This window comes from Gambusia affinis, linkage group LG17, assembly GCF_019740435.1.
Source record: "Gambusia affinis linkage group LG17, SWU_Gaff_1.0, whole genome shotgun sequence".
NCBI classification, from domain to species: Eukaryota; Metazoa; Chordata; class Actinopteri; order Cyprinodontiformes; family Poeciliidae; genus Gambusia; species Gambusia affinis.
In genome coordinates, this window is record NC_057884.1 from 1,537,921 (window position 1) to 1,561,356 (window position 23,436).

General features: G+C 36.7%; 1 protein-coding gene across 3 annotated transcripts; it reads left to right on the forward strand.

Moving 5' to 3' along the window:
• Positions 1 to 1,385: 1,385 nt before the first annotated feature.
• mapkap1 (MAPK associated protein 1) lies at positions 1,386 to 23,302 on the forward strand. 3 transcript variants are annotated; one of them, XM_044143914.1, is made up of 12 exons: positions 1,386 to 1,474; positions 2,693 to 3,150; positions 11,053 to 11,142; positions 13,270 to 13,418; positions 14,439 to 14,611; positions 14,724 to 14,900; positions 15,265 to 15,374; positions 16,132 to 16,239; positions 16,619 to 16,759; positions 19,886 to 20,011; positions 21,936 to 22,033; positions 22,735 to 23,302. In XM_044143914.1, exons 2-12 carry the CDS (start codon positions 2,868 to 2,870, stop codon positions 22,855 to 22,857), a joined length of 1,578 nt encoding a protein of 525 aa, XP_043999849.1. In that variant the 5' UTR covers positions 1,386 to 1,474; positions 2,693 to 2,867; the 3' UTR covers positions 22,858 to 23,302. The 3 variants fall into 3 exon arrangements, with proteins under 3 accessions (XP_043999849.1, XP_043999850.1, XP_043999848.1); XM_044143915.1 differs by lacking the exon at positions 1,386 to 1,474 and adding an exon at positions 1,564 to 1,969 and having other exon boundaries at positions 16,619 to 16,627; XM_044143913.1 differs by lacking the exon at positions 1,386 to 1,474 and adding an exon at positions 1,571 to 1,969.
• Positions 23,303 to 23,436: the final 134 nt, after the last annotated feature.

A 23,436-nucleotide genomic window follows, 5' to 3' on the forward strand; every position in this document is an offset into this window, starting at 1 on the left:
GGCCTAAGAAGAACATTGACGTGCTGAAAAGGTTGTTACTACCACCACTCTGAGTCCTTCCCGTCTGACTGAGCTTCTCACCCTATCTCTAAGGGAGAACCCAGACACCCTATGGAGAAAATCCATTTCGGCCGCTTGTATCTGTGATCGCTTCAGTTTTACATCTCTCTGAATATGATGGCTCATTAGATGGCCTAAGAAGAACATTGACGTGCTGAAAAGGTTGTTACTACCACCAGGGAGGGAACTAAAGCATGCAGGATGCCGGCCCTCGAGAACCGACTTTGGGCATCTGTATATTGTCAAAATTGGTACAAGCATGCTTTTAGTATACTTCATATATACTTATAGGTAGTATACTTAATACTTAGTATACTTAAAAAATGTACTTACACAAATATAAGTATATTTAAAATATACTGAAATATTTTTTTCACTAGGGTGATCATCCGTCTGTTATTTGTTTCCCAATTTTTATTTTAAATTCTGGTTCTACAAATGCTATTCCTTTTTTTCAGTTATTTTTGATGCATCTATAAATATTTCATTATTGTATATTGATAATAATTGTTTACATATAATTGCACTGAATAATTATCCATGACACAAGATGTATCTTTTTTCTTTACCATTAATGATAAATCTACTATTGATTCCGGTAGAATCCAGGGTGGTATAATTGATATTGGTGTTGTTTGACTAAGCTATATATTTTAAATTCTTTTATTTTCAATTGTCCATCCAAAACTGCTCATTTCTCTTTTTTCTTTTTCCCAGCATGTATTTAAATTTTCCCATGTTGAATGATCCAAGTTACTGCCTTGTAAATTTAACCAATAATTTATTTAGTTTTGTTCTTCTTAAACCTAAACGTGTTTCTCCCATTTCTACTTCTATTGCTGCTGTTGATGTAGTTCTAAATGTTCCTGTACACAATCTGAATGCCTGACACTGAATAACATCTAATTTGGCTAGATGAGTCTTAGCTGCTGAATTGTAAACTATACAACCCAAGTCTATGTTAAATCTAACCTACCTTTGGATTTTTTTTTTTATGTTCTTTGACAGTGGTCTCTGAAAGGCTGCTATCCTGCAACTTTTAGATGTCTCTGCTTCAGCACACCTGGATCCTATATTAGCTATTAGCAGTGCTCTGTAAAGTCTGTCTTGCATGCTAAGTGAGGCAGTTCACCTTTTAATTAAGGTGTGTAGATTCTAAATTGCGCATAGCTGACATCTTCCGTTCACAATGATCGGGAGATGGCAGTAATTTGCCCTTGATGCCCAAACCAAAGAACCAGAAAAAGTCCAGAAGAAGAAGAATGTTGTGTTACATTTGTATTGAAATGCTGGAATTTTCAATTTACAAACGAAAAATAAACAAACAAAACAAACAAGAGGTTACTTACCAACCCCTACATCTAATTCGAATTCAGCTGTTGCAATGACAAACTGTTCATTGGCTCAACGTCTGGTCTGTATGTCGTTAATTAAGTTTCACAAATACTGTGTATTATTTTGTCACGTAGTCCCTCTAGTCTTTCATCTAGTCATTGAATGAAAGACATGCTTAAGGATTCGACCTATATCGCTAACCGTAATTGATGTAGAGACTTTGCACAGTAATAAAGATCAGGTTTAGAGGGCAAATTAAGCTTTCCAACTTCAAAGTATTTTTGGCGTGACGTCATTTCTATAATAAAGTTCCAATTTCCGAGGCAAACTAAACGCACCAAAATAGACGGAATTGTCCTGGAGTAGCGCTATGATTCTGTTATATGGTATTTGTTAACAGTGAAAAGAACTATTTGCTTTATCTCAAGTTACCACGGATAATGCGCTGTCGTTGACTTTTGTTCCCGCTGTTGGCTGTCAGTTCTGAAGGTGGGATTTTAAGAGGTTATGATAGCGGCTAACTACAGCCAGCTAACCAGATCCAGTCTCCGTGATCCCCGGGTTGGTTTACGAGGTAACTAAATCCATCAGATGCTGTTTGTAGCCTTCTTGTGTACAGTGACATGTTGGGGTGTGTGACGTGTACCTTGGTGCTAAATGTGCAGAGCGAAGATGAAGCTATTTTATTTTTAAACGTTTTAACGCATCTACTTTGCGAGGTTAGATTAGGAGGCTCAACAATAGCCCTCTTTGCTAACATCAGCCTGGTCGGTTGATTATTTTTGATCATTAGTCTAAACGTATAGCAATATGCTTTATTTACGTGCTCACCATGAAATCGCCTGGGCAAAAACATTTCAACCAGTTGTTAACTAAAACTTGACACTAAGTCCTTCCTGAACATCAGTCTGATGAGATTACTGAGACTTTTTAAGCTGAGTTCACCTGCTTATTAATGCGTCCTGTTAGACAGAACTGCTTTCTGGAACACAGTCATTCCGTTAGATCTGATTTCTCCATTCCAACAGCAACATTTTTTGAAATTGTAGACAGCCTTGTGTTTATGGTTAACTTTTATAGTTTATGTTTGCTGTTCCCTCATGTCTAACTGGAAAGTGTCTGAACTACAAGCACTAAATCACTAATGTTGTTGCTTGAGTTCCTTGAGAGTTTATCATATATTGCTGTTCTGTTTCACAAAACCTGGTCCTCATCACGATAATGTTGTCTGTACAAATAACTGCATAGCCTTGTTCTCCAGCCTGCTTCATGCTAACAGCTTTCTCACTCCAACCAGGTGGTGATAGTTCTACGATGGAGCTGAATCAGTAGTTAGAGCAGCAAGAGTTGAAGCTTCATCATAATCCACTCCTTTAACGCCATTCAACAGGAACTGTTTTGGAAAGGAGCCCTAAGGTAAAAGAAAGCCAAACCTCCCTAAGCCTTAGGCTCTGCTTTGTAAAACTCAGAAAATGGCTTTCCTGGACAATCCAGCAATTATCTTGGCCCACATTAGACAGTCCCATGTGACCAGTGATGATACAGGAATGTGTGAGATGGTTTTAATAGACCAGGATGTGGATCTGGAGAAGTGCCAACTTACTCTGGTACCCGGCGGCAGCTGTGGGTCATCTGAGTCCACCTCTCTCAGTGAAGATAGTGGTACCATGGCGGACAGTCATACTTGTGACCTCTCTCAGTCCATGGACATCACTTCTAGCTGGGACTTTGGCATTCGCCGACGCTCCAACACAGGTAAACCCATCTGCAGGTGCTTGCTGGTTGTTTGGGCAGGCTTTCTGTTGAGCCCAGTTGTAACAGGCCATACAGCTCATGCAGCCAGAAAGCCTGTTCCTCTGTAGTTCTGTGGTGCTGTGTCCAAATTGTGACTCTTATGGGTCATTGACAATGATTGCTGTTTTGGTGAAATCATGGGATCAAATGTCTGTTAGCTATATAAAAATCATACAGTGAAATGTGGAGAATGGACTAGATGAAACTGAAGTAGCCAATTTTAGACAAGCAGGACCAGTTCAGTTTATTTATAAAGCCAACTCATAACATTGTCTCAAGTCACTGTAAAAAAAGTTAACTTAATGAAATCATAAAGACAGATCCAAGGTCAGTTCCATCCATACTAATTTGATCCTAGTTATCAAACTATTGGTGTCGTCGTTAAGTGTGTGTTGCTGTGTCATGTTACTTAAAATTCACAGCAGACAAGCACTGAGCTAACTTTGTTTGGTTGTTGATCGAAGAGATAAAATGACATTGCATATAAAATCAACACATCTTAGCAAACTCAATAAAGGAAGTGCTATCCACCTTTTTCCTAGCCCCTATGAGGCTTTGCGTAAACTATGGGCTTTACTTCCGTCGCAAACCTGAATCGTTATTTGTTTACATTTTAGCAACTTACTAGCCAGCTTTCGTCAGAGCTTTTAAGCTATAAAATATATGGGAACACCAGCTATTACACCTTAAGTGTGACAGTATTGTTTTAACCCTGTCTACAGCTCAGTAACGTGCGGTGAAGTTCATAGCTGGTGAAGCACTGACTTAATCATAATCAGATTTACAAATATAGACGCTCCTGAATGTTGTTGTTTACACCCAGAAATTTCACGCATGCGGACAACACTGGAGGGCAAAAACACTATTCCTTTACATGCCATCCATAGGTGTGCTGCCATGGTAGAATAATTTCGTTAACTCAATGAAACTTGGAAATGTAGGTATTATTAATTTAGTGGTATGCTCCACACCAAAGGGAAAAACACTTGAAGTACAACTCAAAACCACTTCTTTCTCGCTCTCTATATCAGCCAAGCCACACACAGACTTGTTGCCAAAGCAACTGACAACAGCAGCACTTTGTGCTTCAAGAGACAACACCAAAGAAACACTCAAATATTTCCAACATAAAGAACTGAACATTCAGTCTGTTGCAGTAGCATGGTTTTTAGGCTTAATGTTTATTATGTGATTATTAATAAGTGATTTCTGTTGTAGATTATAGCTACTACTGCTAATCTAACTCAAGGTTTCCCCCAGAAAATTTGCGAAGCCCGGCGGTTCAGGCGCTAGGGCAGTCATTCATCCAGTGGCCCGTCGTGTTTTTGAGTTAAAAAATGTTTAAGGTTGAGAGGAAATTTGAAAATATCACTTGTTAATTATGTGTTATTAAAAGATTGGAAGATTAATACCTGAACACCAACTATAAAGTCTTGAAAATCCACACATTTTAAAAAGACTTAAAAAAATAAGCGTTGCTTAGCCTGATGGGGACACAAGTAAACCTCGGTGACCCGCTAGGGTCACAACAGTTTGTGGGCTGTTTCTTTTCTGCATTCTTTACAAATACAAGCTCTAGCTCACAAAACGCACATTTAATTAATAAACTAAACCAAAAAAAAATTATTGCCGTCTTACCTTTACATATAATTGAAGTCCATGCGGCACTTATTCTGTACAAAAATATCAGATGTACTTGGCTCCAAAGCCAAGTCTATCCTCGACACAAGTTGAGAAAGGATGGCAAAGAAGGCAGAAAAAGCGGTTTCTAGCAGGACGTCCACAAAGCCTGTCTTTTCTTTCCATTTGAAACAGTGGGCATTTTACCATTTTGTCTCATAGTTTGAAGCAAACCTTTCAGCTCAGGTGTTGGGTTTTCCTTTACTTATTTCCTGCTTTGATTGAAAATCCACTTTAGAAAATTGCTTAAGTGTAGAAATGTAGTCATCCATGTTGAAGTCAGAAGAGAGGCGCAAGCAACAACTATATCACTGCACTTGACTTATTTACTGTGTAGCTAGCTCACTGTCTTTTATTTACTTTCACTGCACTATAAAAAGAAACGCACCTCGTTGTGCCTTAGAAATCAAATCTAGCTAAATTTGCTGGATTGCTTTGATAGACATAGCTTTGTTTGTTGAAGGTAGCAAATATCAGTTACATTTAGCTATTTAATCTTACATTAATAAGAGTTTGAAACGGAGGGACTGATCACTACACCTAGCGGACAGTTCAGTGTGTGGGAGCCAAGAGCAGAAGGAAATAGAGCAGATAGAAAAGCAGAAATTTATGCCTTTATTTTTTACTATTTTCAATTTAGAGCTTCCAAAACCACAAGCACATAAAAAATCTGGATATTTTTGTATAAAAACCTTGGTGCTTGGAGTGTTAAGTTTAACTTATGAAACTTCTCAGATATTCATTATTTCTACCTACCTTTTGGCTCTCAGCCATCCAGGACATGAAAAAACCAAAAAAGGTTTAAAAATAAAGCAACTTAACAAGTTATACTATAATTTAAATAACACATAACTAGTATTGAGAACCACTGCAATAAATCAGTATTTATGAGGAATTTTATTGAGTGGACTTACTCATTAAACTTTTTATTTTCAGCCTTAAATGTTTGTAAAGGTAAAGCAAAGGTTGGATTTGTGAAACTGAGCCAAACTTGTACATTTAAATTTTAGTTTGACTTCTATGGATCTCAACAGTTTGTTTACAGAGAAAAACACATGCTTGACATTACCACTTACTAGTCATTTTTGGTCTTGCAGTTTGAATACATTAAGCACTTTTTAAACCACATCTTGTGTTAAATTTCACTGTAACTTTGCCCAAATTGCTCTTAAAAAATTTCAGTTTGTTGTTCCCCCCACCCTCCAATAATGAAATGGGATTTCCTCCCTTGAGCACACATGAAGCATTTTGAGTTCTCTTTTCAAGTTAAGATTTTTTATAGCCAAATTCCTTTTGTTTCCTCCTCTCATGGCGATGAGAACTACAGCTCATCACAGAAACTGTCTTTTTCTTTTGGGAGCACATTCAAAACACACTAGCTGCAGCAACAGATCCGATTTTGTCTGATTATTAGAGTACAGCTACGAACAGTGCAACTGTTACCGCAGCTCTTCAAAAAGCATCTTACAGTGCTTTCCACTCGGAGGTTGGTCTCTATAACAAGTTGATGTGCAGTTTGATTCGGTTCTAATCCAGTGGGGAGATTCTCCATATTACGGTCTGGAGAGCAGCGATTATGGTAATTTCTTCGCTGATTTGCAGCGATACTCAGCAGCGGAGAACCTTAAGGTTCTTGTTTCTTATGAACTTAAATAAACCCAGATATTTCAATTTGTTTTATAAAAAAATATTGCTTGTCTACACATAATGATAAAGACTCGGATCATAAACTTTATTTTTTTAGATTCAAACGAAAAATAAAATTCACATCACACCAAGGTAATACTATGTAGTTCTGTTGTTTTACACTGTCGGCACAAAACTGCAGCTCAGAACTCAGACGAGTTTCACTGTTTTTCTTACTGTCAGTTCCTCAGAGAAATGAGCTGCTAGCTGCGCTGCTGTCATTCCGCTCCAAAACTTAACAATGTGTTCCTGGCGCTCCCCGTGATTAAACCCACAATTACGATCCTTTATACAGAGCAGTGCTCTGATAGCAGACAGTGTGTCCATTAACAGGTTTTACTTGATATTCTTCAATAACCAAAAGAGATGTAACATATATCATGAATATAGACCAGCAAAAAAACCTCTACAAATTACAGTGAAACACTGCTACTTCCTGTGGACACTGGAAGTGAGACCCATAATAGTTTCAAGAGTAACCCTCCGAGGAATAAGGTGGATAGGAAAAGAAAAAGATAATCACACAACTTGTCTACTAATATAATTTGCATATCACTTGCATATTGTAAAATGTATTATTGTAACTTATGTAACATATTTGTTTATTGCTGACTTTGTTTATTTGATTATTAAACACCTTTAAAAAGGATATATATATAAATGCAACAACAACCTCCTTTTGGAATCCAAGCAGAAGTCTTTGAAGTCACACTGCTGTTAAAAGGGGAATCTAATTTTAAATCATATCACCATGATACACTAGAAGATATCTACTCCTTTCTAGTTTCTTGAACAAAAAATGGCCAAATTGCAGAAGCAGTGTTTGAAAGGTTTAACAAATCATTCTGAAAAATGGTTCAAAAGCAATAAGTCAAAGTTTTGGTTAAGTCTTGCCTCAACATTTCCTCCAGGTTACTTGGATTCTGACACTGTAATACTTAATTTAATTTATATCTCACCCATTCTATTGTAAATGTGTTATTGTACTCGGAATCACATTTGACTCTAGAATACTTTTATACATAAAAGACTGCAAAGCAAGCCCATATCATCAACCCCCCACCAACATTCTGTGTGTTGATGGAAAGTCCTGTTGACATAGTGGTGCTGTCAGTTCCAGCTGAGCAACGCCTTCAGCTCGTCTGTTTAAACTATTCCTGCAGAATAATAGCTTTCAATTTATGTTCAGATTAGGAACATTAGCTGATGCAGCAATTTTTTTCCTAGACAAAAATTGACCCTTTTAATTTTATACCTTTTCAGTAGTTTTTTTTTGTTTGTTTTTAAATCTTGCTTAGTAATTTTTATGTGTTACCTTCTGGAATTGGCTGTCTTCCAGAATTCTATAGAGTTGCAAATTAGTGTTTTTAAAAGAGGCTGTCTGTCATTTACATTGATGTCCCAAATATTCACACACATACCTGCAGCTATATATTAGAAACTACTTTCATTCAGCTGAGAGGTTTTTCTTTCTTATAGATAAAATATGCACTGATAAAATCATAACAAAATTCAAATTCAAAAATATTTCAGTGATCCCAAAGGGAAATCCAGGGTCTAGAGTTGTCCATAATTTTCTTAATTTTATGAAGAATCCTCCTTTGCATCCACAGTTGTCCCCAGAACAGAGCCTTCTTTATCGGTTTGAGCAGTTCTAATGCTGCTTCCCCAAGAGATGACGACAGAAGAGGTGGTGCTCTCAATAACAGGCTTACAAAATATCTCAAATGAGTATCAATCTTGGGGAAAGATTTTTTTTTTTTTTTTTTACAATTGTATTTTAAAAATAAGCAATTGAGTAATGAATGAAAACACTTGTCTGAGAGTGTGGAAAGTCTCTTTGCCTCTTAAGCGTTGAGTCAGTCTGGGACAGTACAAACATTGATTCTGCTTCTGGTCAGAAAAAATGTATTTGTAAAATTAAAGCTAGCTTATGAGCTAAACCTGTCATGGGTATGAATATATTACAGCTTAAATTTACCACTGAGAAACCAGCTTGATCAAAGGTATCTTTTCACACACTGCTTCTGCTTTGTTATTCCTCTATGAACAGTCTCAACATCTGGTGGATTTGGATAAAGTGGAGAATTGGTTCTAAATTGTGAGATATTATGAATGCTGTTTTCTTGACCTGCCAGACCTTTCATCTTGACAAATGGAGAAAGAATAGAATAACCCGAACCAGACAAGCATATTTGCATGCAACTCCTGTCTCATTTATCTTTAATACACAAAAATGTAAAATATTAGAATATTAGAGGTTTCCCTGATTTTGCTTAGTAACTCCCTTCTTTTAAAGTGTCTTTAGACAGCATACCTGGAAATGGTCTCATTGATTCAGTCAGCAAAGTTTGAAGCTGTTCCCTGAATGTCAATGAATTTACAATATAGCCTGTTTGATACCATGATGAGAAGTGTAAGACTTTCTATTTGATTGTCAGAATACCAAATCTGCCATTTAAGCTAATCCTCAAATCATTTATCATTGTGCTTAAGGTGGGATATGGGTTTGTTTGATACAGAGATGCACCGATAGAATGGTTCAAATCTGGTCGACCCAATAGATTTTTATTTCAAATGGACCCAGTTGTCATTGTAAACTAATTTCTGAAGTACCTATTTGGAGTCTTGATCATGCAGACAATGGAATTACACTAACGACTGTTTTGTCATTGACTGTGATGCAACACATTCACAATTTCTTAGAATGTTTATATGCTTTGAACTGTTAATATGACTTGTTTTGTCATGTTAAAACTATAAACTTAAACATATTTTACTGGGATATTATTTGTTATATGAAGGTAATGCAGAAATTCAAAGTTGAAAAGAAAAACATTGAGTGTTTTGCATTAATATTCAACATTAATATTCACCTGTATTCTGATAATTACACACAAAATATAAACTCTTTCTTCAGAAGTCACCTTATTAGTAAGTACAATTTACTATTGTGTAATTTAATCTCAGTGTTTCTGTCCTCTGAGGTTTTTTGGAGAATAATCATGACCAAGGAACACTGTAGACAGGTCATGGAGAATGTTGTGGAGAAGTTTAAAGTAGGATTAGGTTAGCAAACTACATATTCCATTCTGTACATAGCTTTTAGCTGCAAAGGTCAGGTGAGATGATCGGTTTGTAGTATGCTACAAGCCAAGGAAGTTGCTCTGGACAAACGTCAACTTTTTGGTCTACATGTAGAACTGAAAATTACTACACCTGGATAATGCTAGTAACTTAGGTTACTAGCACAACTAAGTAATTAAATGGTTTAGATCACAGCATGTTCTTATATCATAGAGTGGCCATTACACGTCCAGACCTAAATCCACCTAAGAATCTCTGTCAAGAGCTAAAAACTGATATTTACGGATAATTTCCATCCAGTCTCACTGGGTCTGAACCAATCTGCAGATACGAAGAAGCCCATGCAAGTGGTTTGTTAACTTAAACACAGTCAGGTTTTACTTTTGCTTTTTATTTTCAACTTTGAAATTATGTATTGTGGAATGCATTGAAGTTGAATCCATAATGTAAAAAAATGGAGAAAAAGTTCAAAGCATGCGTAAGGCAATAGAAGGTAAAGCTTCAGAGTCCTGAAGGGGTTCTGACTTTTGACAGGACCAAAATGATCCACCTGTAAAAGTTGACCAGAATAAACTCGCCTAGTTCCTCCCTGAATGATCGGTGCATCTCTGATTTGATGTGATGCAGAAATCTCCATTTAGTGAGCCCCAATTAAAGGGGTAGAATTAAATCTGCCTCAAGCGACTTTCAAGCAGTTTGACCTTAAAAGGTGAATATGGTTTTGCCACGAGGGAGTCCAAAGGTAGAGATCACGTTTCCTTTTGACTCTCTTGATAGTTGTAAACTGTTTGGTGGTGTGAAGCTCAGGGTTCTGGGAATGAGGTAGTATTCTACAAACATCAGGTTTTGCACTTAGATTTAAATACTGACCTGTGGTGGCTGTCTCATCAGGATTCCAACAGGAAAGCTGTGAAAAGCCTGGTGCTGCTGGTAAGATGAGTGGGATAAACCAATACTTTGGTAATAAGTCCTATGTTTTGGTTTTTTTTTTCTTGACATGATAGGTATTTTTGTGTATATGCCCAAAATCAAGACATTGCTGTTCTCCACTGTATTTCACATTTGAATGTGTACACTGTTTGTATACTGGATTGTGTCCATTTTATACAAAGTAAATATGTATTGGGGTTATTGTTCCTTAAAGTTAAAACAATCATTATCATCTTTAATTTGTTGTTTTAAACTAGATATTGTAATTAGATGAATAATGTGCATTAGATGTATTATATTAGATGAATAATGTGTAAGAAGAAACCGAAGATGCTTTAATGTAAATGATGCAGTAGACTGTGTGACTGTCATGGTGTGATTTACATAAACTATGAATTTTATTCAACAGATTTGAACTAGCTTGGAAATGTTTGCATGTATAAGAAATGTAAAAATTTATATATTTTTTTGTTTTTGCAGCACAAAGACTTGAAAGACTCAGAAAAGAACGGCAAAATCAAATCAAATGTAAAAATGTTCAGTGGAAGGAAAGGACAAGCTCTCATTCTGGTATGGATCCTTCAAGTTTTCTGCTTCCAATATCAAAGTATTTGAGCAAATCTGTGTTAGCATCATTGTCTTGCAGGAAGAAGGTCTTTGGTTTAAATTTGATTTGATTTATTTATTTCAGACAGGTTTTTAAAAACAAGAAAAAAGCAATCAGTAGGCCAGAGGAAACATGTGCATACATAGCCAAGAACAAAATATTTTGTACTTTTCTGTTTGAAAAGAAGTAGGAAGAAGTGAACACTTTTTTAGTCCTACCCCTTATCTCAGTTTAATGAAATATATTACTACTGACTCAATGATTATCAAAAAATTGTAATTAAAACTATATTATAATATTCATGAGCCGGATCAAAATACTGGGCTAAAGAGCCAACAAATAAATGAAATTACATAGACAAAATGGTTTCAACCAACTCTCATAACAAGACAAGAAAATCTATGAATAATAATAATGGTAATAATGACCACTGAAAACAATTGGACATACAGCATCAGGATAATTACCAACTTCTTGCCAAGGTATGCCTAACAAGTATTTTTATTCTGTGTTTAGTTCAACAATAAATAAAATAAAAAAAACAGAGAGAGAAAAACTTATGATAATGATAAGATAACAACAATAAGCTACCAATGGTGGAAATAGTAACACAGAAGAAGCAAATAAAAAAACTCATATTTGTATTAATCCCCTTTTTCCATGTACAATGTGAGTAACATAGTTTTGTATTTAGTTTTTAACTGGTTGATGCTTGGGCATTGTTTTAGTTACATATTCAGTTCGGTCGATTGTTTGACACCAGTTCCAGTGACGCAAAATCTTCTCATGGATATTCGGATGCTACATATTTTGAAATTCAGTGTCCCCCTTAAGTTGTACCCACCCTCCCTTTCAAAATTTCCTGAAAATGTTTAGGTAACAGATTCTAACAGATTTTATACATAAATAGTATAGTCTAATATTTCTTAATGTCTACAATTTTAATAAATTAGACTTGACACATAAAGGATTTGCATGTGTAAGACAACTACTACTGTGCATTATTCTAACTGCTCTTTTTCACAATAATGTTAGTGGCTGTTTCTATGTATTTTCCCACACTTCTGCCCAAAAATGTATATATGACTGACTCATTGAATGAGAAGTTCTGTTTGTAGCTACAAGCCAAGGAAGTTGCTCTGGGCAAACGTCAACTTTTTGGTCTACATGTAGAACTGAAAATTACTACACCTGGATAACGCTTTCCCTATGTTACCTGCACAACTAAGTAATTAAATGGTTTAGATCACAGCATGTTCTTATATGATAGAGTGGCCATTAAAAGTCCAGACCTAAATCCAACTAAGAATCTCTGTCAAGAGCTAAAAACTGAAGTGAGTGATTATTCAGATAACATTTTGCTTTGGCCACAATTTAAATACTTCTTGATAATTTTTTACAGACATATTTAATGTGAGGTTTCCAGAAAATTATATTACCTATTGTACTTAAACTCCTCCACTTGGGGCAGGACAGCCCCTCGAGCCCCCCGACCCAGAGAAGGCACTCTACCCTTTTCTGGCTCAACACCATGACCTCGGATTTGGAGGCACTAATCCTCATCCTGGCCGCTTCATAGCCGGCTGCAAACCATTCCAGCAAGAGCTGCAGCTCACGACCTGATGAAGCCAACAGGACCAAATCATCTGCAAAAAGCAGAGATGTGATCCTAAGGCTACCAAAACTGATCAGCCCAATACCTTGGCTGTGCCTAAAAATTCTGTCCATGAAAGTAAAGGGCAGCCCTGGCGGAGACCAGCTCTCACCAGAAACGAACCTGACCTCCTGCCGGCAATGCGGACCGGACTCTCACACCAGTCATATAGGGAGCTAACAGCGTATCGAAATGCACTTTTAAAGTAGACCTAATTATCTGTTTTAGGATTTGTTTCCTGTACATGTTTAAACAAACTTATGTGAAAATGAACAAAAGAAATAGGAGTGTGTTTGCTGACAATCTAGGTAGTTAAGACTGAATAAAGTTACTCTGATGATCTTTTTTTTATTCTTTGAGTTGACTTGAGTTATGTTTGCTGAATGTTGTTTTCTTTTGTATTCCAAATTTTGTTGCTTTCTTGCTTTCTGTCCAGCGGAAGATTTGGGATCTCTGTTTGAAAAGCGGGACTTCAAAGACAGGCTGCGAACAGCTGGGGCTAAATCCACCTTATCACTACGGCTGGAACAGTGTCCACAGCAGCTCAACAACCCCTTTAATGAATACTCTAAATTTGATGGCAAGGTAATCTCATGGAGACTCATGGATTGATTTGAAGGGCTTTGGTATATGTTGGTGATGAAACTCGATGAAGCTTTGATCACTGCCAAATGATGACATCCCTATTTAGCTTATTAAATGCATTTTATGTACTGCTAATGTAATTATTTGTAGAAATAAAATGTATATCTTTGTTTAATGTAAAATGAAGAACGTGTCGGTGCCATGGAATCTAATACTATTTTTCAAATGTTCATCAATTTTGTCCAAGTTCTAAAAATTTGATAAGTGAAACTTGTTTTTAAGCTGTACCAGTTTATAACAAGTTAAGGCACACTGACTCATTATCTGTAACTTATGCACTTTATTCAGTTATATTTAGAAACAAAATGTTGATGTTGTACTCTATTAAATAGTAAGTGCTCTGTACTTGAATAGCACTGTATCAAGTTGAGAGGACCCCAAAGAGCTTCGCAACACATTTAGTCATTGACATGCTGATGGCTAAATATCAAAATATTGTATTTATTTTGTAATTCCCTTGTAGCAAAGTTTGCCATTTTCTTTTAAAACATTACATTCTCCAAGAGAGATACTACATAAATACAAAATTTTGATATTTTCTTTCAGCATTGCCTGTTTAAAGTAGGGGTGCACCGATTGCCGTTTTCTGGCCGATTGCCGATTACCAATTTTTTTTTTATTTTTTAAAAAGACGAACTTACTGATTCCGTTTTTAATTGACACCAATTTTTGTTTGAAATGTTGCTCAATATATCAAAAAAGTTCCTGAATTGGCAACAATGGGGTGACTATTGTTAACTGTAAATGTGTAGACATGACTTGGTCAGCCAATTTGTCAGTCAAACCTTCCTCACGGGAGAAGGTTTGACTGTGGTGGTTGATTTTTAGACCTTTGCCGAGGTTGATAACATTGGTGGATCAGATCGGCTTTACATGGAAAAATCGGCCTATCACCGGTCTGCCAATATTAAGGAAATCGGTGCACCTCTAATATAAAGTCTTTTCTCTCTTTATCTCAAGGGTCACATAGGTACCACAGCTACCAAGAAGATAGACGTCTACCTCTCAATGCAGATGACTCAGGAGAAAATGCATCCGATGACGGTGGTCACCATTGCAAACGCTCGTGTTCACGACCTCATTGGACTCATCTGTTGGCAGTACACAAGCGAGGGACGAGAACCCAAACTCAGGTGAGTACAAACAAATTCCAAATACAGTTTTATGTAGAAGCTCTTCATTAACAGCGTTTCCTGTCCACCTATGTTGTTACATATGGGGCTAACACTGTTATTTTGCTTGCAGTGAGAATGTGGAGGCCTACTGCCTTCACATTGCTGAGGACGATGGTGAGGTGGATACTGACTTCCCACCACTTGATTCCAATGAGCCAATCCACAAGTTTGGCTTTAGCACGCTAGCATTGGTGGAGAAATACTCTTCACCTGGCTTGACTTCTAGACAGTCACTGTTTGTCAGAATGTAAGTATGAAAATGTGCAGAAGCAATGTTATAAGACGCTCCACCCAGTCTAGTTGTTTGTCACTTCATGCACCTTGCCTGCTGATGTTGGTCAGAAGAGCCAATGGCACAAAATGGCAGCTTCGCTTCTGTCAGCCTGCCAAAGGGCAGCTGTTGCTACTATCCATAATCAGTGTGTGAACATGTCCTTTGAGATCTCAATTTGATATTAGAAGTGAATTAAAAATAAAATTGATTATTAACTAACATTGTGTTTTAGAATGAACTAACGATGATGGTATCAGTCATCATTTGTGTGTTCTAACAGAATAATGATGCCATTTTCAGGCTCCATATCTCACTGTTTCCATCTTTTTCTTTTTAGAAATGCTGCTCATGGTTTCTCTTTAATTCCTGTGGATAGTCTGAAGGTAACCATGAAGGAGATTCTCCAAAAAGCACTCAAGAAGAGGAAGGGTTCACAAAAAGGGTCAGGTAATGATTCTTTGGTTGCTCAAAGTGCTTGGTGTGATGTGCGTAGTGTTTGTTTTTGGGCATTATGATGCTATGGTTGTTTTGGGGTTAGGTTTTTAAAAATGTAGCCACAAAAAAGTCTTTCCCACTGGCAAGTCTCACTCTAAGATAGTGTTTCTCAACGGGGGAGGACAGCAGGGGGCGCTGACGGAAATTTTTTACAAAAGGGGCGCTGGGATTCCTTTGGGGGGCGTTTACTCGAAGGTAAACTTTACACCTTAAATACACAACAATACCAATTTTTGAGCAACTTGTTAAACTTGTATTGTGTAACATTAAAACATTCTTGGCTACAACTGTATCGATCTCTTCATTGTTTGTAACTTCTTGGCGCAGCTCCGCGGTCCTGCTACTGGTAGCTTCACCGCATCAGTTCAGCGTTACATCGGCTGATGACATTGCTGTTATTCACTTGTCTGGTGTCTCATTTTCAAGTATTTTATGTTTTATTGAGGAGTTTTGTATGCATGTTCTGGCAGTGCTCTGATCATGTCAAAACAGCAACTTAAAATTAATTAATGTATACATTAATTGATTAAAATAATCAATTAATGTATACATTGTAAAAACTCCAAAATAAGTACCTCACTATATATGAATCTGACCGTGCAGTTAATGCAAATCATTAAGAAAAATTCCCTGACAACTGACTTACAGACTGTGAACAACTACAAGGAACTGAATGGTAAATGAAAGTGACCCCTTGACTCTCCCACAGGGCCCATGTATCGTCTGGAGAAGCAGATGGAGCCTAATGTTGCAGTCGACCTGGATTCTACTTTGGAAAGCCAGAACACCCTGGAGTTTTGCCTGCTCAGAGAAAACAGTGAGTGAACTTGGCAAGAAGGTTTAAATACAAGGTCTGCTGCAAACTTCATTTCACCGTTCCAGAATGTTGTCAGCTGCTGCTTCACCAAATTAAATATTCTTTAAATCATTTCTATGTATATATATAGAATGTATGCATAGAAATGTGTCCAAAAGTTTGGATACACCTTCTAATTGAATTCAATTAGAAGTTGTGTCCAAACTTTTGGTCTGCACTATATATATAGCAAGTTTAGACCAAACGCAGTCCCACTAAAAACTCTATAAGCACAATTGAAAGTTTTGTGAATGACCAGAGATCTTATTTCTCAGGAGCTCTTGTGTTTTATTTAGACTTCTTTTCTTAACTCGGCTTATTCATTCTGCTGCTGTTACAGGCTCCAGAGGTGAGGAGAGCTCTGAGGAGGACCCTACTATTGATATCACCACAGTCCAAGACATGTTGAGCAGTCACCATTACAAGTCGTTCAAGATCAGCTTGATTCATAAGCTGCGTTTCACCACAGATGTTCAGCTAGGTACATGCTTCTCAGTAAGGTGGTGCTGTCTTTTCCAGATATGAAAAAGTTTTTGTTTGTACTAATTCTTGTTTATAAAGTCTGTTTTAAAACCACAGTTAAATGTGTGAAACGTTGACCAATAATGACAAGATATGCTGAAGCTTGATGGAGGCAATACTTTTAATGATACAGAAAATGATACAGACTCGCTCTTTGGCTGTCTCCACTCAGGGCAGTGTGGAACATGATAGATCTAGAGTACTGTTAATATGACCAACAACTCAAGTAGTCTACACCAGTGGTGTATCTAGGCCTGTTTTAGGGGGCGTTAGCACCCCTAACACTGTATCTCAGCACCCCTGAATCAGGTTGCCACCCTTCCCATAAAATATGGAGACGTCCCATATTTGGCCGTTAAATGTGCGTCCCGTATTGAACCAATACATAACTGTCTGATAGAAACGCCTATCATACACACTAAGTTTAACATTAATGACTAAAATAAAACACAGGAAATATTAAGGTCAGCTAAATTGTCGTGGCGGTAGCTAAAGGACCCCAGAACGCTATGAACGTCACCGTTGCCTAGTGTCGGACACTATTCAGCCGCGGTGAGCTGCTATCAACCCGCATCTCCTTAAAATGTCCTCGACTCGATTCCATTTCCTTAGAGCAAAAACACTTATAAATACAGACGTGAGTGAAAAGACGCGCATTATAAGCTGAACAATTTCAGAGAGGATGGATACTGTGTACATTGAAAGACAAAAATAAGTGTCCGTTGTGGCGCAGTGTGCTGCTGTATATCAGACAGAATGGATCAGGAGAGAAACCGCAAACCCATCAGAACCTTAAGAACCAGAAATCAGCGTCTCTTCATCCTCAATCATCTCCTGAGGCTGACATGGTACAGAACATTTAGTTATGATTATTAAGTTTCTTATTGTGGTTTTAATTGACTATTGGGGTTTGATTCTTTGCTTAGGATGTTGAGTTTGGATGCTATTTAATAAGTAATGGCAATAGCCAAAATATGTGGCCATTTAAAGAACAAATCATACGAATAGATTAACAGTAAATACATAAATTTTTCCTACATTACATTACTTTCTGTGTGTTTTATTAAAAAATTTTGATATATTTTATGAATAATTGTCCAGTGGTCATTTAATGTATTATGTTACTAATATTTTATTAATGTGGTTTACCAGTTTGGTTAATTTGACTTCCTATCAATGAAGAAAAAACATGATAAGCAAAAATACACCAGACCTGCAGGCCAGGGCTGGTTCTAGATGGGGGCAACGAGGAGTTCTAAAAAGTTATACTAAATAAAGGTCTTTTTTAAATATTCAGTGGTAGATATTTTTTCCACAATTTTCTTTTTAAGGTATTATTAAAAATACATTAAAATTATTTTCAATAAAAGTTGATTTAATGAATTAAAAGTTATGGTACTACTCTTTTAACTGCTGTATGGCGATAGGATCACACTTTCCATCTACTAAATCAGAGATCTGCAACCTGAATCTGTGTCTCCAGATTCCATGTCCTTTATTTTATTTTCATTTCCGATAATCTTAGAACTTTGGCCATTCTAAGATTGTCGCTTGCGATTTCGTAACCATCATCCTGTACTGTGTGGTGTGTTACTTTAGGTCATGTGGCTGCTCGAACTAAATCAGGGGTTTTCCCAGATTTTCACTGGGAGCTTAACGCAGCCTGTTGAATGTGACAGGTAGCCAATCAGACAGCACGGATTCTCCTCCATACTTTCTGAGGGGAAATTACAGAGGGGAATCCCAAACAGCTGACACGCCCAAACTGAAGTCCAGCGTACATTGGAGATGATATGTGGAAACAACATTAATGTTTATTCAACATTTTGTACAAAGAATATAGAAATGACAAGGGGAGGAGTTGGAGCGAAATTGCTATGCAGTTGATGAACCCAGTAACTTTTCAGCTGTTCTTTGTTAATGTGACATAAATAGGTTATAATGATTTTCATTCAGTAAGGTCTGACACTAGAGCCACATGCATTGCAGGTAGATTGTAGTAAAGCATTGATTAATGCCTGGTTTTAAAATTAGTTAACTGAACTTGTTGCCAATATTTTTTGCTCATTGTTGGACACCACAGGGCAGGATCGAACAGTTGTACCTAGGATTTCTGTCGGGTAATGTGTGGTCTCAGGTTTTGAAAATGCTGCTGTGGTTTTTTTCCATTTCAATGGAAAGAAAAATAACTGAGAATGCAAAGTCAACAGCAAATGATGTAAATTGGAGAGTAATAGAAAAAGAAGATGGCAGACTGACCAACTTTGATGGTCAGTCTGGTCATGTTTGTTTTTAGTGTGATGTGTAAAACATGTTTTCTCTGCTGAACCAGCCAGTGACATAATGGGAGTAATCCCGTCAATCAGCAAATACTACCTGAATGTCTCAAAGTTAAAAGAACTTCACTTGTCTATTTATTTCGAACTATTAAACAGCTATACTTTACATGGCTTTATTTTATTCTGAATAAATCTATTTAACTGGGGACTGTTTTAATATATTTTACTTTTATTTAAAGCTTTCCAGTTGTTCTCAAGTCACCCATCACATGTCTGGATATGTTACAAGTGTTTTAATCATGCCTGGATGGTTTTTGACTGGTTGACTTTTCTCAAGAGAACAATTTTGGTGCAATGTACAGATGACACAATAAATCACAGTAAATGTTCAGTGCTTTTTGACAAACATAATGATCAGTTTGCAGACAGGAGTCTCACAGCAGCAGGCATGTCTGCATTGTTGATATAAACAAGCATCTGCATCACAGCAGATCTGCAACGTCCACAGCATGCTGTCTTGCACAAGCCAATATATATACCGGGGCTATTTTTATTTGCTGAGCTAAAGTGAACTGATGTCATTAGTAAATTATGTTGCTTGTAGGGGGTTTGGATGTTAGAACGAGTTGACTATTTGCATCTTATTTTGTAGTATTGTCTCTAGGCCACAAATTGTACAATACTCTTCTGTGCTCTTTCAGATCCATTAGATTTTATGTTACCACAGGGCACGTTATCTCTGTGATGCTACAGTTGTTGGCCTTTTAATTGAGTTTTTCACATTTTATTTTGATTTTATGCTGCAGGCATTTCAGGTGAAAAAGTGGAAATCGATCCTGTCACAAGTCAGAAGTTTTGGATTCGCCAAAAACCCATCTCTATCGACTCAGACCACCTTTGTGCCTGTGACCTTGTTGAGGAGAGAAGTCCCAGTAAGTGTTCTCATGAGGTTCTCTAAAGAGAGCCTCTGTCTCGTCATCCTTATGGTTTCCGATTGTGTAATGTTTTAGAAATGAACTGTGTAATTACAACTGCAAAATGATTTCACATGTCATCAGAAGGTTTTGGCATTCTTTAGGCATAAACAAAGAGGAAAGAGTAGAATGATGATTGTAAAAGTAGTCCTAATGATTGTAAAAGGCAACCAACTATATTTTTGTGTAGTGGAACACCGATTTCACTCCCCCTTTTTTTTTGGCTAATTTGAAGCCCTTAAAGCTGCAGTATGAAACAAATCTAATTTTTATTTTATTTTATTTATTTATTTTTGCCAATTTGTTCAGGGTTTCCCCCAGAAAACTTGCTAAGCCCGGAGGTCGGTTCACCAAGACAGTCCACCAGGGCTTTGTATTAAAAGATGTTAAGTTGACAGGAAATGTAAAATATTACTGGGTAATTATATGTTACCGGAATACATTGCCAACAATACTTAAACCCACAACTATAGAATCTTAAAAACAACAAATAATAATAATAAAAAAATACAGTTAAAATAAATATCAATTATTTGCACTTCTGATAAATCCAAATTAAGTCATCAGTTAGTGGATCTAAAAACATGATGTAATGCTGATCACATTTTGCACCAGCCCAAGGCAAAAGTGAACTAAGAGAATATCAAATTTGATTTAATGGTTTCAGCATAGTTAAATGAAAAGATTTTAAATCATTTAACATTTAAACTTAAGATACTAAGGAGCTGGCAAGTTTACTTTGTAAATGTTGAAAGGACAATCTTCATAATTAGATTGTTACCACAATTAGAGTCTGATACTCTTAGTTTAATCTTTGAGTTTTAGCTGTTTTTTCACAAATACATCTAAGTAAACTACAATTGTAATTGAGTGCTCGGCCAATTAAACGAGGCCCTATGTCCCAGATTTCACTAAATCCATGGTGACATGCTGTTAGTGGTGCTGATGTTCTTAGCAACAAGAAGGACCCCTAAATCAAATCCTGGTCAAGGCCTTATGCAACATTGGTGTTTGAAAAAAAATAAAATAATAATAATTAAAAATGTCAGATGCTTTTTGATTATGTTTTTGTGATGTCACTGTGACAAGTTGATGCCAACTGAACGTTTACCATGTTGAGTCCGACAACCAATCAATTCAGTCTAAGTTACATTTTCTGTATGTTAGAACATGACTTTCTGTCATTCCTCTCTCTCAAAGCTGCCTTTGAGAGGAATAGAGGCCGTATTAGAATGATGTTGCATAATTGGATGTGTTTGAGCTGCAAATTCCTTTCTGTACATATACAAATCAATAATCAGTTAACTAATATAACAATATTTGTGCCTGACCAGAACAAGCGTCCATACTACAAGATGTTTATGGTTATAGCTTTCATTAATACACACACAGACTAGAGAACAGTCTTTTGTTCTTCAGCTAATGGTAGCTCCACAACAACTAAAGTCTCATAGATTTTCTAATTTTCAACATGAATGGACTTAACACAAGAGTGTGATATCATTTTCAGACCAAGGCAGTGACTTTTCAATCTGTACACAATAGAACAATAAGAAGCAATAGCCTTCCTTGTTTTCTGGCTTACATTTTCTCTGGCATCTGGCACAAATACTGCCTATTTACACTAGCTTAGATTTTATATTTTTTTTTTTGTCCAGATAAAGTTTTATTAGATATGCCACTTCCTCTGATGTAGGGTGTCTTCTTACAAATTAAACCACTCAATCATAAAGAGATTTTCTTTCTTTAATTTTTCATTTTTGATTGATTTATTTTTCCTGGAATTATACAAATGCATGACCCATGATGTATGACAAGGAGAGACTGGTTGATTTGTGTGCTTTTTTGGCCTGTTGAACATGTTTTCTGTTGTTCTATACAGGCCATGCCATTTTTAAGATTACTTATCACAGCAACCATGACTACAAGGCTCTGTACTTTGAGTCTGATGCTGCTACTGTCAATGAAATTGTGCTCAAGGTGAGTTCCACATGTTCCACTGTTATCTGTGCGGTGTGCCCATATTTACACTCTGATTAACATTTAAACTTAAGATACTAAGGAGCTGGCAAGTTTACCTTGTAAATGTTGAAAGAACAATCTTCATAGTTAGATTGTTACCACAATTAGAATCTGATACTCTTAGTTTAATCTTTGAGTTTTAGCTGTTCTGGTTGTGTCTTTATTACTCTTGATATAAGACACATCCAATTATTTGCATAATTTATTCACACATGACCGTGTTCTGACTTGCACCCACCCACATTCCCAGCCTTCTAACCTTTTGGTCAGGAAGTTGAAATTTTGTCCTGACTCATAGCTCCATTCTGTAGTGCCTGAAAAAAGTATCTTAAATTAATCCTTTCAACAATAATCAAACATTCTATAGAACCACATAAACAGTTCACAGCTATCCAGCTCAGTTATCCAGTTCTTTCCCCTCATCCTCATCACTGAAATTGTTCCAGAATCCTTGCATTGTTTTGTGATTATCTGCACTGTAGAGAAAGTTGTGTAAATTACTGCTACTCTTTTTAGTGAAGAACAAACGTTTTCTAACAATATTTCTTTAGCTAATGCATTACCCGTTAATCACTGCAATTAATGGCTCAAAGGTAAACTTTATGACTAAAAAGTTGAAATACTAAATCTTTTTTTATTTTTTTTATTTCTTTTGCTAGGTGAACTACATCCTGGAGTCTCGGGCCAGCACCTCCCGGGCAGATTACTTTGCCCAAAAGCAACGCAAACTTAGCCGCAGGACAAGCTTTAGTTTCCAGAAGGAAAAGAAAACTGGGCAGTAGATGCACACGACTGAAACCACTTCGCTGAGGCTACACAGATCCATCTGCCAGACACCTTTCCAGTACAAAGAGAATCTTGGATGTAATTCAGGATTTCAGATGTAGAATCTGATAGAAAGTCAAGTTAAAGACTAAAGAAATGGCAGAAAACAAAAGTTCTGCTTCAGCTGGTGCAAATTGAAAACCTCTATAACCCAATGAAGGAGCAGATTTCATAACTAGAGGGAACTTGCATGTTGACTTTTGGACAGATTAGCTGCTGTGCTTTGATTCTTCACTTGTTGCCTCTGTATGCGAGTACTGCTCAAGCAAGTTGTTAAAGTTGCACGTTGAACATTAGTTTCACTTCTCTTTTGTTAACAGATTTGAATCCTCACCATTTGATGTATTGTATATACAAATTTTATAATCAGAAAATGAAATAACATAAAATTATATTAGCCCAGTTTGGCTTTTTTTCATTTCTGCCTTGAATCACCCCCATTTTGCAGTCATTTTAGTCCTGTCTGTCTAGAACACAGGTGTCAAACTCCAGTCCTCGAGGGCCGCTGTCCAGCAGTTTTTAGATGTGCCACAGGT